This window comes from Suillus paluster (assembly GCF_016628075.1).
Source record: "Suillus paluster strain FC165 chromosome Unknown EDB91scaffold_504, whole genome shotgun sequence".
In the NCBI taxonomy this organism is placed as follows: domain Eukaryota; kingdom Fungi; phylum Basidiomycota; class Agaricomycetes; order Boletales; family Suillaceae; genus Suillus; species Suillus paluster.
Window position 1 is genome coordinate 1 of NW_024538064.1, and position 14,422 is coordinate 14,422.

The 14,422-nt window shown below is 52.0% G+C and overlaps 1 protein-coding gene across 1 annotated transcript; it reads right to left on the minus strand.

Annotated features, from left to right (window-relative positions):
* Positions 1-1,654: 1,654 nt before the first annotated feature.
* Positions 1,655-3,253, minus strand: EDB91DRAFT_1090103 (uncharacterized protein; the record flags this gene model as incomplete). Its single annotated transcript, XM_041316623.1, has 6 exons — positions 1,655-1,885; positions 1,925-2,278; positions 2,362-2,409; positions 2,487-2,795; positions 2,849-2,982; positions 3,133-3,253. The coding sequence occupies 6 exons, from the start codon at positions 3,251-3,253 to the stop codon at positions 1,655-1,657; spliced, it is 1,197 nt and encodes a 398-aa protein (XP_041168431.1).
* Between the last annotated feature and the right edge of the window lie 11,169 nt (positions 3,254-14,422).

Consider the following 14,422-nt stretch of genomic DNA (forward strand, 5'->3'; position numbering starts at 1 on the left):
GCCTTTTCCTACGCTTTTGGTGGCCTACCCTGGTTGACGATGTCAAGTGGTACCTCTGGACGTGTCATGAATGCCAGATCCGCCAGACCCGCAAGTTACATATCCTGCCCTCCATTCCGATACCCGGGGGCCTGTTCCATAAGGCCCACCTTGATACCATGATGATGCCCAAAGCAGGCGGGTATACACGTATAGTCCAAGCGCGTTGCGCATTGACTTCCTACCCGGAATGGAGGATGCTCCGCACTGAAACCACGAAGATGCTAGCCGCGTTTATCTTCGAGGACATTTTTTGCCGGTGGGGTCCTTTAGCGGAAATCGTTACTGACAAACAGAACCCCTTTCATCGCAGCAGTAGACTCGTTACGCGAGCAGTACGGGATCCATCATATCCGGATCTCCCCCTATAACTTGCAGGCGAACGGGATCGTGGAGCATAGGCACTACGATGTCCGGGAGGCCATCATGAAAAGTTGCGAGGGGGATGAGTCGCATTGGTACCAATCTGCGCACTGTATTATGGGCGGAAGCGGGTAACTATCCAGGTCCACGGACTATCCCTGTACTTCAGTACATGGGGTTGAGCCCCTCTTTTCCGTTTGATATCGCAGAAGCAACTTACCTCATATCCCCACCCAGGAAGGACTCAATTTCATCCACAGAGCTTATAGCATGGCGCGCAACGCAACTCCAGAAGCGTCGGGAGGACCTTGACGCGATTAAGGGTAAAGTCCTCATAAGCGATCTTGGTGGGTACCAGTTCCGTCAAGGACTTCGAAGCGAGGTTCCCGCACCCTCCATCAAGGATTACGACTTCCTCCCGGGTAGTTAGTACTAGTCCGAAAACTCACGGATCGAAGTCGGAGCTGAATCTGGAAGATGAAGCCCCGGTACCTAGGACTGATGGTAGTCCTTCGTAGGACGATGGGAGGATCGTACCTGTTGGCAGAACTGGATGGGTCCGTTTATCACGACTTTGTTACGCAGCATTCTGCATACTCCCGTACCACCCCCGCAGTGCGATCTGCATCCCCCGTTACTACTATCACCGGACTAGAGGACGACGCAATTAGACCAGTTGGCTGAAGGAGATGCTGACGAGCCAGACGAAGAAGAACCCAAGCCCGACCCCAGCGCATAATGATCATCATCCCCATACCACCTGACCCTCATACCAGTAAATATCCCCCCGACCCCGATCGCCATCCTATATCCAAGAAAAAGAAAATACCGTCAAAACAAAAATATATCATAGAAGTACTACTCTCTGTTTTACCCCTAGTTTCGTCTGGTGATCCGTCTCTCATTCCGTTTTGTTCCGTCTCTATCCACCCCGCATACTAAAAAGAAAGAAATTACATATCTACAGATTCCCGCTATATATTCGCCATTTGATCCGATTAGACTATATGTGTGCGCATAAACCACAAGGACCCGTTTTACTTCTCCCGCATGAAGCCACACCATGCACGTTTGTAGTTCCCAAGTGTTCCGTTCGATAATAGACAAAGCCCATCGGATCCGCGGACGGCGGGCGAGGAATAGAGGAATGAAGCAGATCGATGAAGACAAGTCAGACGCGTAGTCCGCAGGCTCACAGTGTTATATTTCTCCTTCCCGACTCATACCTGCTTATACGTTACTTATAGTCCCATTATCCCATAGCATCAGTGAGGATCTGGATAGGGACACGGACGGAACCAGGATGGATCCCAGGACGGATCCCATGCAGAACCCATGCGGAACCCATGTGGAACCCATGCGGAACCCATGCGGAACCCATGCGGAACCCAGACGGAACACCAAGAAAATGCATACATTGTACAAAATATAACGACGGATATTCGAAGACATTGTATATACGGGAGGGGAGTGGATCCGCTAACTAGAGGAGACCCCCAAGACGCCTCTCCAAGCGACCCACCTCAGTGGAGATCTTGTAGGCAGACTCATAGAGGCTGATGAGCTGGCCCTTCAGGATGTGCAACTCATGCTGCACCTTCGCGATTTTGCCCTTCTCATAGTGCGACACTTCATCAGACGACTCCTCCACTGTAGGGGTGGCAGGGACGACTTCCTTTGCCTTACCCTTTCCCTTACCCTTGGGTTCCGCTGCCTTGCGCGTGTTGCGGGTAGCGCGCTTCACAGGGGCCTCGACGATTTCCGGCTCACTGCCAGACGGAACAGCCAAACCGGGAGACGAGACGGTCCGGCGGAGGGATCCACTAGCACTAGCAGAGAGGGTGGGTGCATCCGATACCTTGCCCTTAAGGCCTATCTGTACACTCAGTCAGCACCATCCGGAACACAATCAGAACCCATATCACATACCCGTCGCCTTTCCGAATGAAGCATACTCACACTTCTGATGAACCACGTTGCACCCATTACAGGACCGCTTGTCCTCACCTACACACTCCTTCTTTACCTTCACACAACACGCACAAGGTGGATCCATTGAACACAAGGCAACGGGATAGACGTACCTTGGACGGGATAGCTACCTCCATCTTCATACGGTTGATCCGGGGGGCGAGGGATGCAGACCCGCCTGTTCCGTCCGTTGAAGGGGGTTGCGCAGGGGTGGATCCGGTGCGGGCGCGCGGGGGGGAGTCAATACCCATCTGCACCTCACGGGACTCACGATCCTTTGTGTGCGCTTCGAGGGCACTGCATTCACGAGTCCATTGTTCGTACTGCTCATTAGCCCCAAGCCCAGCGGCCCTTGCCTCACCGGACATTGTAAGGACGACATTCTGGGTGCGGCCCCGGTCAGTGCAGTCAGATAGCGCTCTCTAGAAGCAGAGGGGTAATGTTCCGTATCGAATGGAATAGACAGATCACTCACCATAATATTGGCCCAACGTTCGCACCACATCCTCCATTCTTCCTGCAGCTCCTCCTTATCATCCGGAATGCACTTTGCCTCAGCAATCACCCTATCCTCCAGTTCCTTCCATTCCGTGAGGATCCGATCCTTACCTGAGTCGAGGGGTGCAGGAGGAGTGAAGGCAGCAAAGCTAAAAGACATAGTTGTGAGAGGGGACTTAGTGGGCGATTGGGGGTGAAAAGTTGACAAAAAGAAGCGGATGATCCAAGGAGCGCCCATGTGTATCCTTCATTCCCCATTACATTGAGGAACCGGTTCTTTGGTCGTGTTCCGGCCCATCGTTCCATCATCCTGTGCGACAGCATTACCATCAGACTTCTTAGGCCGCGTTCCGACCCTTCGTTCCTCCGTCCTGTGCGACATCATTGCCATCAAACTTCTTTGGTCGCGTTCCGACCCTTCATTCCATTAACTTCTCGCGCGACATCATTCCCATTGAGCTTCTTCGATCGCGTTCCGTTCCATCATTCCATTAACTTCTCGCGCGACATCATCATCATCATGCTTCCTCAGCCGCGTTCCGTCCACTCGGTCTGTTACAGCCACGTCATGTGACTCTTTTAGAAGAAATCCTGCTAAGTCTGTCAATTACTATAGTGCTGACCGGGGACGGTCAGTATCTGAGTCCCCCACAGGTGTGGGGAACGACCCCACTGTAGGCCTGTATCCCGCATATTTCCCATGCCTTCCCACCATTTTCCCACGCGTTCCACTACCCATCCGCATCTTCCCCGACCCATCCGCTACACGGAACCAAGCGGAACCAAGCGAAACCCAGCGGAACAATCGCGTACCACACACATTATATTCCTTCAGCCTTTGGAACATCCTCCTACGTCTTGTCCATGTCCTTCCATCCTCGCTGGTGAGTACTAGCTACGTTCCCCATGTCACTAACATGTTCCTATCTCATTTCCCATGTGTTACGGTACTTATACGGATCCTTCCGCTACTCGGGACCGATTCCTTATCTCACAGCCTCACCCGGTTGTAGCATATCGCATTTCGGAACCCCTTCCTATATAGGTAGCAATAGATGGGATCTTAGTTTTTTACCTTCTGATAGACTCGACTCCACTTCCACTTACAGAGTACTTCCCAGTACTCCACTCACTGTTTAAAATATCTTCCCGAATCTATTCCTGATCACATTGCATTGCTCCCGCCCCCATGAGTTCCGCTCAAAACGCCCGACATTGGATCCAACGACTTGGAGCAAGTACCAGACACAAGCCTGGTCCGACTTTGCCCAATCATCCTCCTGCAGGCTTGTAGTTTCTTTTCCCTCCATTTGTTCCCCATTAGTTCTGTTTGTTCCCCGTTTGTCCTGTTTGCTCCGCGTTAGTTCTGTTAGTTCCCCGTAGTTCCGCTCATCGCACGCTGAGTTCCGCTCATCGGGAACCCTCCGCATCTTTGTGTTCCCAGTCCTAGTAAGGACCGGAACCCTTCGGGTCGCTAGACAGAGTCTAGTCTTTGTTTCCTCGCACTTATTCGAGGACTCGCTACCCAGTAGCAATCCCCTCGGGACGAGTATAAGCCTTGCACCCTTGTTAGACTTCTGATTCACACAGAGTCTATTTTCCTCACCCACACCGGACAGTGAAGACACCCTTGTGCCCGAGGTCATCATGCGCCTCCTTTACTATCTGGTCTCTCTTCCTTTCTGGAACCACTAATTGATGCCTCCCATGGGGTTCCCATCGCCACATCAATCCTTCGAGAATGAAGAACCGGGATGTGGACGTCACAAACAACGTATATTCCGTATCTGATAAGGCCTCGGGTCATTCCTGGGTTTCGAGGTATAGGCGGAGGGAGTCGATTTTCGCATGCTTGGCATCTGCTTTTGCTGATTGTGGAAAGGATGGTTCTTCTTGTTGGGGGCCGACGATATCTAGGAATACGAGTAATGGGGATGCACTGCTGCTCGTAACAGCGGAACGATTCATATATGGGGCCCGGATGGGCTCGTGGTCAGCAGGCGGGACGGATGATATTGTGGGTAGAGTCCTATCATTGAGGAACTCGACCCCAAAGGAATACGCGCGGTCTAGCCAATCCTCGTGGTCATCATCCTCCACGGGATCCGCTTCAGCGGGCGGCCTCCTTGAGAGACCATCTACCCCTGCGTGCTTGGCTGCGGGAACATGAACGAGCTCGAAGGAAAAGAGCAGGATACCCGCGATCCATTGATTGATAGTCGCATTGGGCTGAAGATCCGGATTATTGATCATACCTTTGATGTACTTTGCATCGACCTCTACAGTGAGGTTCGTGACCCTGAAAATGAATACCCGGACCGCCTGCAACACGCGGAACAGTCCGTACAACTTGAGCTTGGCTTGTGAGTAGCGGGACTCGACTTCCGTCAGTGTGATGGATCTGAAACGATTCGGGTATCTTTTCTTATCCGCCCCTACCTGAAGCAGGATGTACCCGATAGCGATATTGGAGGTATCGACGGCTAGGATGACTTCCCACCCGCACTCATAGTCGATCCGACGCAGTGCAGGGGACTCTAATATCGAGTCCTTCAGGGTCTGCATGGCGAGTTGGTGTTCCGCTCCCCACTCGAATACGGCGTCCTTCTTCGTCAGGTTGATGAGCGGGCGGGCAATCTGGGAGAAGTTACGGATGAAGATCCGAAGCACCCCACAGGTTCCTAGGAACCCGCGGACCTGTGTTGCAGTCTTGCACTCTGGCCAGTCGTGGATCTTCTGGACCTTGGACTCTTCTGGGATGCGACCCTCGAAGGTGCACATGTGTCCTACAATTACCGCGGACGGAGCTGCTATTACGAATTTCGATGCGGAAACCGTGACCCCGACATTCTCAAGACATTGGAGGATCTGGTTGATGACCAGGCAGTGTTCCCATATGAAGCGACAGATCCCCGGGTTTCGGGGAATGGTTTCGTAGGATCCGTCGTCCCGTTGGTACCGGGTCTTAACTGATTTGATGGGCACATCATCAATGAAGGGGGAAGTATGATCCGGGATTTCATCCTGGAGGGTGAATGCGCTATCACCTTGGTAGACTTGGACTGCATTGGCATGTCCTTGTGGAAGGGTAGTGAGTCGATGGGGGCCGAGGGGTGTTCCGAAGGTAGTGAGATCCCAGGACTCCTCATGGAGGGGACGCTGGTCATAACCCGAGTAAAGGTCCATCATCCCATATACTGCGTACCCAGCGAATGATTCTGCGAGATGCTCGACAAACGGAGGGACGGATGTGTCACGGATGGTTACTGCATTCAGGGGTTGGAGGTCGTGAACAAGCCTCAATGACTTCCCGTCCTTCTTCACGACGCAGAACCAGCGGGAACGGTATGCGGCTGTGGATGGCTCGTATACACCTGAATCGATTTTCTCCTTGATGATGCGGATGACTTCCATTAGGATTGCGGGAGGAATGGGGATGTTACGTTGAACCCATGGGATATGCGGAACTGTGGGGATTTTATATGCTGGAAAATAATCTTCGTTAAGGCGCCCGCGTTCCGCAGCGCCCCAAGCAAATGCCAGTTCATGGGTGCGGACTAGCCAACGGATCAGTTTGAGTTCCTCCGGCCATAACCAATTGGCCGGATCAAGGTCTAATGCTCCCATCCGCTCTTCTGTATAGCGGACCCCCGGAACAAAATCGGGGGGGAATATGGGTAATTCAGGCATGCCTGCTAACGGATCGTCTGGGAGCCGATGCACGACCCTAAATTCTTTGGGCATCGTGGTGGGCACTGTCCGCACTTTCTTCGCAACTGGTTTATACACCAGCACATGACGGGCGGGATCATAGGAATAAACGGAATTGAACGCATCAACGGCTGCGGGATTGAACACGGACTGGGTCGACGTGAGATATGAATACTTCTCGGAATGCGGACTCGCGGATTCATAGGAATATGCACGGACAGATGAGCTCCTTGAGAGCGACGGACGGATGGAACTGATGGGACGGACAGAACGAGAATGAAATGGAGATGGGGAAAGCGGACGCGTAACTTCGACTATCGGATTTGAATCTCCCCGCGGGTCTAGTGGCTCATCAAAAATCAAAAATCCCGCTCCCCTCCCTTGGGATGCTCGGAACAGTGCTGTCCGGAACCACAGCGCGTGCAGGGCTTAGACCACGCGCGGGTCAGAAGCTTGATCTCACAGCTTGTGTTAGGGTCAGTAAGTGTTACGTCCTGTTCCCCGCTGAGGAGATCTGTAGTATGGCAACTCGTCAACTTGAAGAACGGATGACCCAACAGGACCTCGAAGTTAGCCCGCTCGACGACTTGGACTTGGAAAAACATTTCCCCTGCCCCAAAATCAAAGGACAAGTTCTCGATGACGCCTAGGGTAGCGTCCTTTGAAGTATTGACGGACTCCATGGTGGTCTGATGGTCGGAACGAAGGGGTACACCTAGCGCCTGCCAAATGGACCGGGGCATGACAATGATTTCTGCTCCCTGGTCCAGGACACAGGTGAGGGCCCACTTCCCATGGACGGTCGCTTCAATGCATCGCAGGGGCTCAAAGTGCTCGCCTACTACATGTCCCCGGTCGTCGCGGGTGACGTAGTCCTCAAATCCCCTGACAAACTCCTCGTTTTCTGGGCGACTAGTGAGCCCGTTTACAAGGATGGTCCCATTCGTCACCCATCGCGTGGTAGTAAGATCCCGGAACTGTTTACGGAAGTCTGGCGCGATTGCGAACAACTCCCTGACAGGAACAGAGACGGAGGAATCGAGGACCCGACTGAGGACCCAAGCATCCGCGCCCTTGTCTTCTAGTTTGAACGCATACCTATATTGGCTCAACAACGGAACGGAGGAAGGTGTGTTAGTACGTGTTGAATCAGCGGGAAACGAACTGGTAGATGCGGACGGTGGCTGCGTGACACGGGGAGTATTGACTGGCTTCGGGGCAGGCATGCTAACTGGTAGTAATGCGGCAGGGGCGACTGCTGGTGCCTTCCCCTTGCTGGTCGATGCTTGGACCACAGGAGATACGATCTCCTCCATCACGGTAGGCTGTTTAGAGGCGGGCCCCGCGCGCGACCACACCATGGGTATGTCGACTCCGTCAAAGCGGATGGTCTTGCCCTTCTTGTCGGACTTGGGGGCTGGCCTGGAAGACTGGGTTGCGGCCCATGTGAGGCTGAAAGCCTTAACAAAGCGGGCATCCTCATCATTGTCGTCTGACTCGGGTTCTGCCCGAGTGGTCAGATATGCGGATGGTTCTACTTCCAACATGACCTCTTCGTTGGGACCAGCACGACAAAACATTCCTGCGGTTACATTCATATGGGGGGGCGGATCGCGCTGGCTCCACAGGATACGGGGTGATGTAGTGGATGCGGGGTCCTGTACATGACCGTCAATACATTCCTTTAGGGTTCTACCCTCGCTCGGATGCCCGGGGATCCATCCCCCGTCTGGCATACAAATCTGTCCACTGATCATGTGGCGTTTACACTTACCGTCGCGGATGTATGTCTCCGCTTCCGCACATCTCCGCACAAAATGATCGGTTCCTCCACAAAACATGCAGGGCCTAGGCCCTTGGGCTTGGCGGAATGAATACTCCTGTTTAATTACCGTTCCCGGACCGGGTTGCTGATGGATCAGCGGAGGCAATAGCGTTGGTTGTGTTGGTTGCGCCGGGGGTGCTGGAGCGGCTGATCGCTGCGGAACAAACGGGGCTTTGACGGGTACTGGCGGGGTTGATGGGGTGGTGCCCGGGAATAGGAATTCTCCCGCCTCAATTACTCTTGCTATTGGGTAGGGTTCGTCGGGGTGGTGGTCGGGTAACTTGATTGCTAGGCGGGCGCAGATAAGCTTGTTGACGTCCTTGCAGATCCCGTCTAAAAAGAGACGGTCCCGCTCGGTCTCCGCTAGGTGCTTCTTGTCTATGAGGAATGTGGATATGCAGAGGAACTTCCTATAATAATCCCCGAGCTCTACCTGGGAGCACATGGGGGTCCAGGCCTGCTCGGCTGATAGTCCCGTGAGGTCCGCTGGTGTGAAGCGTCAATCGCCTTTGCAACCCGGATATAACTTTTTTACTGCAGCTACGAAGTCGACGAGGACTACTCCCTTAGATTCGGGCAGACAGGCCCATGTTTCAGTGTCGTCTAAATTAGCATACCGCATCACAGCTTTTATGTGTTCCGGTTCAGTCAATACGGCCTGATCTGCAAGATATGCAACATCTGCAAGGAAACGGGACAGTTGCGCTGCGGTTCCATCAAACTTGGGAGCGGCGCTTGTGCCACCAAGGGGCATCCTGTAGGGGATAGCGGCCATAGGTACTGGGGGTAATGGGATAGGAACAGGTTGTTGCGGTTGCAGAAGCTGAACGGGAGTAAGGGAAATGAAAGCAAGTGTGGCTGGGGGAGTCGGGACTGAAGGGTCTGTATGTGGATTGGCTGGATGGGGACTTGTGGGGATATCGTTAGCTGGGTGCGACGGGAGCAGATGAAAAAACGGGTCCAAAGTTTGCGGGCTTGGTAACTCTGGTTCCTGCCCTGGAATGGAAGCAGATGTAGAAGGCGGAGATGAAAGCGCGGATGAGGAGGAATTAGACGGGGTAAGGTGCAAACTTTCGTCGCTTGACGACGGGGTAATCGGGGGTTGGGAGTGTTGCGCTAAGTCATCTGGGACTGAAACGAGGATATCTTCGGGCAATAGGTGAAGGTCTTGGAATGCTTTTCGTAGTTCCGTGAGGTCTAAACGAGCCGGAGTGGGTCTAAGTGACCTGCTAGTCGTCCCAGATGGTCCCCTCGCGGTGGGCTCCAGTTGTGGGTGAGGAAAATAGACCCTGTGTAAATCAGAAGTCTAACAAGGGTGCGAGGCTTATACTCGTCCCGAGGGGATTGCTACTGGGTAGCGAGTCCTCGAATAAGTGCGAGGAAACAAAGACTAGACTCTGTCTAGCGACCCGAAGGGTTCCGGTCCTTACTAGGACTGGGAACACAAAGATGCGGAGGGTTCCCGATGAGCGGAACTCAGCGTGCGATGAGCGGAACTACGGGGAACTAACAGAACTAACGTGGAGCAAACAGGACAAACGGGGAACAAACAGAACTAATGGGGAACAAATGGAGGGAAAAGAAACTACAAGCCTGCAGGAGGATGATTGGGCAAAGTCGGACCAGGCTTGTGTCTGGTACTTGCTCCAAGTCGTTGGATCCAATGTCGGGCGTTTTGAGCGGAACTCATGGGGGCGGGAGCAATGCAATGTGATCAGGAATAGATTCGGGAAGATATTTTAAACAGTGAGTGGAGTACTGGGAAGTACTCTGTAAGTGGAAGTGGAGTCGAGTCTATCAGAAGGTAAAAAACTAAGATCCCATCTATTGCTACCTATATAGGAAGGGGTTCCGAAATGCGATATGCTACAACCGGGTGAGGCTGTGAGATAAGGAATCGGTCCCGAGTAGCGGAAGGATCCGTATAAGTACCGTAACACATGGGAAATGAGATAGGAACATGTTAGTGACATGGGGAACGTAGCTAGTACTCACCAGCGAGGATGGAAGGACATGGACAGGACATAGGAGGATGTTCCAAAGGCTGAAGGAATATAATGCGTGTGGTACGCGATTGTTCCGCTGGGTTCCGCTTGGTTCCTGCTTGGTTCTGTGTAGCGGATGGGTCGGGGAAGATGCGGATGGGTAGCAGAACGCACGGGAAAATGGTGGGAAAGCATGGGAAATATGCGGGATACAGGCCTACAGTGGGGTCGTTCCCCACAACGGCTAACAGCACGTGTGAAGCAGCACAAAAACGCATAGGACACACGTCTCTGCAGCTTAGAGAAAGACACCCACAGGCCACGATTCCTATAGCAAGTCCACTCCAAATGGACAACGCTGCTTCAGCCATCCAGGAGCCCGGTCGAGTGTTTGAAGATCATGAGGGGACCATGAGCGCAGTCGCAGTCTTGCCCAATGGATGCTGTATGGTAACTGCCTCGTACAAGACACTTCGTCTATGGGATTTGAAGGCTGGCGTTATGTTGAAGAAAATGGAGGGCATCAAAGTGATGTGGGTGCGTTGGCAGTCTCAGGAGACAGACGATTGATAGCAAGCGGTGGTGACTTCGGAGAGGTCATTGCGTGGCACGGTGACACTGGCAAATGTCTTACTCAAGTCAAACAGAGAGCATTCTTTGTGTGGTCTGTCAACGATGAATCCATCAAATCGCTAGACTTTTCTCCACATGATGCTGTGTTGGCACATGATGCTGTGTTGGCAACTGCTGGTGAATGGGGCGTGAAGCTGTGTAGCACAGACCCCACGTGGGAGGGAGGTTTTTATTGGACACGATCGGTCAACTGTGTTCGGTATTCACCATCTGGGGAACTTCTTGCAGTGTCAACTTTCTCGGAGTGGTTGTCGATTGTACAGAATATCGAAATATGGAAACCAGGCACGAAGGAATGTATCGCACAGTTCGAAAGTTTGAACTCGCCTACATCACTCATGTGGGCACCCATGGCACATGGCTGCTCAGTTGTCACCATTATAGCTTACAGGAGTGGGACCCATCGACCTGGAAACAGGTTGGCGGTGGCTGGTATGATGCTGGCATCATCATTGCCGTGAACTCGACTGCCACCATTGTTTGCCTCTGTGTCTAGTGGCAATGGTGATATCCTCCTCTGGCGGCTCTCAGATCAATGAATCATCGCCATATTCAAGCAGTCTGCCCCTGTGCGCTGCGTCACTTTCTCCATGGATGGCAAGTACATCCTCAGCGGAGGAGATGATAACAAGATCTCAGAGTGGGCAATACCCGAGGATACTTTGCCAGCTTCTGAGGCAAGTTTGCGTCCTTGATTTTGACACCACAATGTGAACTTGCTTCATGCAGATCCTTGCTATGCACCCGACAGCTCGCAGTGCATATATAGCTGGGGATTTGCCTACCGCTGAAACGTTGATAACACAAGGGATCTCCGCTGATGCTAACACCTACAACTCCTATGCTAGTCGCTCATTTGTCATGGCCGAATGCATGACTGGGACCCGCGCATTACATGATGCGCTTATGGTGAGATACTTCGTCACCTCTCTTCAGATCTACTAACTGTCATGGTGACATAGTCTGTCAGCATTCGGCCCTCCTTGACAGGTTATGTCTCCAAGGGGCATTGCCCTCTGCGGGGAAAAAGCACTTGAGGATGCAATGAAAGCATTTGACTTCGCATTCATGTTCGCGAACAGACGTTCAAAGACCATTCTTTTCTTGATCCAGGCATGTTATTTTGTCTCCCATGTGCCCTACTCCATGATATTTTCAGACCGTTGCACTTTCCAATGTCGATCAACATGATGAAGCAATCAGTGCATCCAAGAACTGGCTGCCGCTTGCCCAGATGCTGATACTCTTGATTGTTGTGTCGTGGAAGTGAGTATCATGCACGCAGTCATGCCCAGGTTCGTGTGTTAACACTGATTTTGAACTTCGCATATCAGGTGTATCTACATCTCCAGATGAATACCTTGGATGGTGTGGTGCATGATGACAAAGCTGCTGAGCACTTCACTGCTGCTATGCACACCATCGTTAGCTCATCTGGATCTGCTATCTGTTCACAATATGAGGACTTTGCTGTGGTGTGTTGTTGGGATTTTTTAACCGAAAGTCCTTTTCATGCTCAACGGTGTGTTTTTTTCAGCTCTTCAGATGGGACCTCAAGTCCTTGTGGAAAACTGCAAGCCAGAATTGGTGCGACTCACTCCTTCGGGTAGGAAGACTTAGAGAAGCCACACGAATACTAACGATATATGATGGATATGAGTTGAGGGAAGTTAAACGGGCAAGCGGACGTTGAGTGGTCACATGTGCAAGTCCTCCGGGTTTGTCACCAACCAAGGCTACAATCCTCAACTCGCATTTCACTCAGCTTTCCAGGATGAGGTGTAGTAGCGTTCTATGCTGCCCATGGAATGGGTTGACCCTTAGCTGCCAACAGGAGTTGTTGAGCCTCACCTGCCGAGCGGGAGATGCTTGCCCCGTCGCTGCAAGTGATTACGATAGGGCTCTATGGAGCTATACTCAGCGGAGATCGACCTGGATTGTGCAACCGATAATATTTGCAAACCGTAGTAAGGCAAGGTCGAAAAAAAAGCTATGGACTGATGCGCTTCATGATGCGGAAAAGGTATGATGACATCCATTGTTTTATTGCCAATGCCCATCGTCACTCGCTACGTAGGTCATTGAACTCAGCCCTTCATCTTGCCTTGGATACCAGGTGAAGCACGCAGCCCTTCATGGTGCGAAACACTATGATGAAGCGATAGACATCGTCCAAATGATGCTTTCCGAGTTGAACGAGGCTCACGATGCACAAGCACAAAGTAAGCCCTAAAGTAACATGTGTGTCAAGATGGTTGACTCTTTCCCCAGAGCTGCCCCAGCAGTCCTCCACTCCATCCGGATCAAAAAGCGTGCAAAACTATGATGAAACAATGAGACTGTCCAAATCATGCTTTCTGAATTAGATGAGGCTCACGATGGAAAGGGACAAGGTAAGCTAATAACCCATGCGTCAACGTGTTTGACTCTTTCTCCAGAGCTACGCCACCAGTATATCTCTTTATCCGAAGCAGAACGTGCCATTCAAGAGGCAATTGAAGGTCAAGTTGACGATGCCCCGCTTCGTCTACTTAACACCTACAGGGGCGCTTGTGCGATCGAGAGACACAGAAAAATGCCTTTAAAACGGCCACCGAGTTCGAGGAGCTTTTGTCATCAACAATGATGCATGCAGACCTCCAAATGGAATGTATCCAAGGTGTAATAGTGAAGTACTTCAGTTATGTCATGCTGTCGCATAGGTGGGAAGGAAGGGCCCATGCTGCACGACATCCAGGACAAGGTCGTGGACGAGTTGGAACCAGTTGGCGGCATCGTGAAATTACAGTTCTCTGCAAAACTGCTTGCGATGTGGGTTATCGCTGGGGGTGGTTGATTCGTGCTGCATTGACCAGGACAACCATGTCAAGCTCCAAAAATCACTCAATTCCATGTTCGTCTGGTATCATCAATCAGCAATCACATTCGTCTACATGTCGGATGTTCTGCCTTCATCCAGTCTGGTGCACTGGCAAAGAGCGCTTGGATCACGCGAGGATGGACTGTCCCTGAATTCCTGGCTCCTACAACTATTCACTTCTACCAAAAGGATTGGAGCCTATATCTCGATGACCACTCTCCCAACCACAAGGAATCTGACACAATCATGCAGGAGTTGGGGAATGCCACAGGCATAAATCCAGAGGCTCTCGTTGCCTTCCGTCTGGGGATGAGAGATGCCCGAGAGAAATTCCAATGGGTGTCAAAGCGTGTCACCACGGTGCAGGAGGATACTGCATATTCATTGTTCGGCGTCTTTGGCATCCAGCCCTATAATGTATGGCGGAGAAGCAAAACGCTCTTGGATGGCTCTTGCAGGAGATCGTAGCTCAGTCGGGTGACATCACTGCCTTGAACGGATCGGAAATCATCCTGGTTCAACAGTTGTCTCCCAGCC